Raw genomic sequence first — 5,123 nt, forward strand, 5'->3', positions numbered from 1 at the left:
TTTCATACATTGTATATTAAACGTTAAAGAAAAATATATAAATAAAAAATCAAATTCAATGGAAAGCAGAAAACTTACAAGAAAGTACTGATTGTTGAATTTGATTGGTACATAATATTTTCTTCTTTTTCTTTTGATATATGATGAATGATGGTGGTATTTCTCTTTCGCAGAATTTTCCTCTTGTGTAAAAAATAAAACAAAAATGGATTAATTGTAGAATTAAAATACCCTATCCAGGTTACAATATACCAAGTTAGATGAGTTAAATCTTCTTTTCTTATGGCACTGTAAATATTAGCAACAAAAAACGGGGTCCAGGAGGCACAAAAACATCCAAATAATATGCTTATTGTACGTGCGACTCGGAACTCTGTTTTCATATTTTTCAATTGTGCATCACCTAGGTCATGAAATCTACGTCTTCTCACAATCAAATATATTTTGATATTCAGAACAATATTGAATGCTAAAGGTATGTAGAAACTCACTATGGATCCAACAAGAGCAGGAATGAAGTCAGCACCAGGTAGGCAAAGTGAGTCGTTTGGATTAAATGTACTTAGTATGTATCCCTCTATGAACGGAAGTGTCCACAACAATAGTATAAGAAACCCAACGACCTTCCGAGTCATGATCCGAAAATATTTGAACGGTTTGCTGATAGCTATGAAGCGATCGGTAGTCATACAAGTAAAATGCAGTATAGAAGAGGTGGAACACATGATGTCCACTAGCAATATTATACGGGTTGTAACTCGGTCATGTAAGAACCAGGCATGGCTAAGTTGACGTAGAATTGACGGCACCATGACAAACACGGCTATAAGCAAATCCGCAACCGCCATGGACGTGAAGAACACATTGATTTTGCGTGTAAAATTCTTGATTCGGATCAAAGTGAGTATAACCAAAATATTTCCACATACTGCAAGTGTAACCAAACCAAAGAGAAAACAGGCAATGAAGACCTTTATCCAAATCAGACTGGAAAACACTTCGTGGCCAATACACACTAAATCATTTTCAGGTATTGACTCATTCATATTTCTTAAGTCTAAATAAACATATTTTTGTCCTGCGACAATTATTTTACAATGGCTTTGAAGAGGAAAAGAATGGAATTACGCAACGTTTCAGCATATGAATATTGACGTAAGGATGATTTGTTGCTATTACTTTTACTACTCTATAAAAGTCCTTTTTACGTGATTGTTCCACTCATTTACATAGATTATATAAAGAATGGCTTTTATCGTTGTCAATAATTTAACAAATGAATCCATTAATATTAAGTCACGAAATGTGTTCTGAGAAGTATTGATTTAAAAAGCTAATGCTTGAACAGATTATGAAGTTGTAGTATCTCTATTTCTAACTTAATTTGGTCACAATTTTTAAATGAACTGTACTTCCAATACCTTAGAACGGTGAATCTGAATGTACAAAAGCTTCAAAATAGACAATCAAATAGTCTTTTAGAAAACTTAAGCACAAAAGTCGTCTATGATATTACAAGAATAACTTTCCGGAAATGTTAATCGACTATCAACAGAAAAGAAGAAGCTCCAAAAATATTCGGTTACGATACATTTCAAATTTTGTTTCAATGACAATGTCTCTGTATGCACTTCTAAATATTGTTGAAATATTGTTTGTAAGAATAACAAAGAATATTTTGTTTTATATCAGAAAAAATAATTCTCATATATTTAAAAAATAATTTTTTTAAAAGTTCATCTTTATTTTCAATTCAAGCAATCGATCATCATCAGTAAATTATTATTAATATCTAGGGATGCTTTTGGTTAGAGGAAAATTAATAATTAATAGAAAGTGCACTTTTTATTCAGACTCAACTAAATTTCCCTAAGGAAATCTTAATAATGAAAAAGGTATAGATAACAAACACTGATCTATCTAAGAAAAATAAAATCTGTAAACAATATGATTCTATCGAGAGGGCAAAAACATGTTCCCTTGAAAATTCCGGATGTGAGATTACGTGCCTAGCTAGGAGGAGTAAGCATCCACTGTTGACGTATCGCACCTGCCGTAACTGTACAGTATTCATCAGGTAAACAGAACATGACGTAGTCAAATTCAAAATAAAAACAAAGGATCAGCAATTGGTAGGAAACAAGCAAGCTAAAATTTGACCCAATTATATGTTATATTTTGCTAACAATGTCATTATATCAAATATAGCATTTACGAAATGCTGACTGTAAAGGAGGTTGTTGATACCCCCGTAACATCCACTTATCTATAGTAGCCTGTCTCAGATTAAAAAGACTGATCGTACCTGGAACATGTTCTTTACTATTGATTAAGTTGAAAGATGTAAACATTATATTTCCATTTCTATTTTTTATCTCTGTGATGATAACTCTTTAAAAGTTAGCGGACTTGATTTCTTGATAATTCTACCGGAATATAAAGAGGCAGGTTTTAAATGTCAAAATAAGGAAACAAATAGCAGCAAATATTGGTATGAAATGCCTGAAGCTAAAGGCCAAAATTTTAAATCAATTGCCTTTGTGTTATATTTTGCAGTTGGCAAAAATGTTAATTTAAAGATATATAATCATTTTTAAAAAGCAATTATATTTCAAATGAAATGATGATAATATAACATCCACTTATATATAGTAGCCAGGGACATCAACGAGATTAAAACATTGAAATAATTTATGCATAACGGGCTTTACCCTGGAATTGTTGAAATGTTTTAAGTATCGTTGATTAAGTTGGATAGATGTAAATGATTCCTGAAATAACAGCTGATAGCGGGATATTACGACATTTAAATAAGGAGAGTTGACGGTAAAGGTTAAAGTCATCTGGTTTGCCATACAATTTTGTTGCTAGTCGGCTCATCATCTATAGTCAGTAAATTATCTAAACATTCAACAGATGTCGCAGACTCACTTGTGTCTTTTATTTCAAGTTGACTATTGTATATCATCGAATACCCATATGACTGAAAGCTACTATTATTTATTGATAAAGCATCGTCGATAAATCTAAGTCTGGTGGAGGGGCACAACTGTTGAAATTTCTTTTTCTCATTTTTTTTGGGTTTAATTCAGCTTTATAAGCTTATTAAACAAGTTAGCTGATTAAAAAAGTACAGTTAGTGCTACTCGGAATTCCAACATTTCGATAGAAGACTTGGTCTCGGAAGACGAAATAAATGTTGTCAATTACTTTAAACATTCCCTTCAAAAGAAAATGAAAAGAAACCGCATTTCGATTCTCGGTTGCTTTCGTGTATAGTGTTTAAAAATTTTTAATTACTTGGAAGTAAAGTCAATTTACATTTGTTTTTCATTTTTTTCAATTAATTAACTTTTTTGATTATGAAATTTTCTAAGGCAAGTCTTAGAATATTATAAACAACATTTACAAAAATTCCATGTGTTTTTCGGCCATAAACAGTGCATTATGTCAATATGATTTTTAAATGAAAGAATAGATTACTCAAGTTTTTCTAGACTAATAATTAGTTTTAAGTGTATTCAAACTTCTTAAAAGAGGAAGACATTGAACTATTAAAAACCTTTTATAGGTCATTACATGAACTTTACATTTTGATCAAATATTATTTATCAAGGAAGATAATTTCTCACTCTATGAAACCATAACAGAATTGACAAGTATAAACGCGAGTGAACTCATATACCTGAGTTTTACAACATTAATGTTTAGTCTTACAGTTACCTGTTTTAAAATTTTATTAAGAAAAAAGGTATATATTAGCAAGAAAATAAACATACAATATGGATATATCATATTTTCAGCAACAGGCATCTGAAAACCCAGAGTCTACACCTAGGGTTTAATAGTCGTGCAACACAATCATGTATGTGTTTTTAATCCAAGAAAACACGATATTGTTTACCAAAAAAAATTTGAATAGTTTGTCTGATGCCACAGGAATAACAATTGTTATGCTAAATAAATCCTCATGTGTTATATGTTTTAAAAGCTAACACACCATTCATCATAAAAAGTAAAAAGCTCACACTCTCTAGTTGATATATTTCATTTATAAATATATGCATATCAATTTAGATAATCATTATGCGTTAAAAGACAAAGCGCTGTAGGGTGTTTTACGATGTTTTCCAAAGAGCCGTACTTTAACATATCAGCTTCATCTTTGAAGATAATAAGATGTAAGGAATAGTCAGCTGCATTTGATTTGGTTATTGTTACAGTGATTTTTTTTCTGATAAAACTTTCAAAAGGGGATCAAAATTTCCAAATTTCATTTAATGACTATTTGCTCGTTTTTTCTATGATAAATCGATTATTAAGTTGGTCCTTAAAAGTAGTTTTAGAACTTTATTTACACACATATATTTTGAGTTATCTTCGAAATACAAATGAAGATTACTACATGGAATTCAAATGGACTCGAGAAAATTCATACAATATCAAAATGTAAACTTTTTAAAGAAGATTACGCGAATATAATGTTATCATAAAACAAGCTCTTGAATTTTTTATACAAATTGGAACAGTTCGTAAGGAGGCACTCCTTATAAGAAATATCTTATGACATTATCATCTTCAGTAACTTTTTATTATATATAATACGCCGTCATTAACATTTCATGAATACAGATATAAAACAAAATATAAAATAACATTCTTTATAAAAAAAAAAAAAGCAGTATAAAATTGAAAATTTTAATTTTGCAATTTTGAAAATAAATAATACACATTTTGTATACCAAGCAAAGTGGACAATGTCCAATAAATTTTTTAATGAAACAATAAAGCCTTTTTGTCAAATATTATGCCAACAGAATTAGAACTAGCTAGTGTCATTACATTATCAGAATAACAAAATGTCCAATTTGCATTAATCTTTAATGAGATTACACGAAACGGTTATCTTCCCCCTCAGAAATACTAAGCACACGCTTTGTTGTCACATCAACGACTTTCCCTCAATATTATCCTTTTTATGAACTTTCACAAATTTGAAAAAAATGAATTTTTTTTGGAACAGCTGGAAATCTCCACAGACACCCTTATCAACAACGTTAAGGTAGTCCGATCCTCAGGTTTATAAAATTAGCAGTTAAGTAATCAAAAATACTCATAAAAAT

The 5,123-nt window shown here is 30.1% G+C and overlaps 1 protein-coding gene across 1 annotated transcript; it reads right to left on the reverse strand.

Moving 5' to 3' along the window:
• LOC134278000 (dopamine D2-like receptor) lies at positions 1 to 1,496 on the reverse strand. The gene has a single exon (XM_062760303.1). The coding sequence runs from the start codon at positions 1,044 to 1,046 to the stop codon at positions 75 to 77; it is 972 nt and encodes a 323-aa protein (XP_062616287.1). The 5' UTR covers positions 1,047 to 1,496; the 3' UTR covers positions 1 to 74.
• Positions 1,497 to 5,123: the final 3,627 nt, after the last annotated feature.

The sequence above is a fragment of the Saccostrea cucullata genome, unplaced genomic scaffold (assembly GCF_032062105.1).
Source record: "Saccostrea cucullata isolate Sc308-1 unplaced genomic scaffold, CSIRO_AGI_Scuc_v1 ctg6995, whole genome shotgun sequence".
Taxonomy (NCBI): Eukaryota; Metazoa; Mollusca; class Bivalvia; order Ostreida; family Ostreidae; genus Saccostrea; species Saccostrea cuccullata.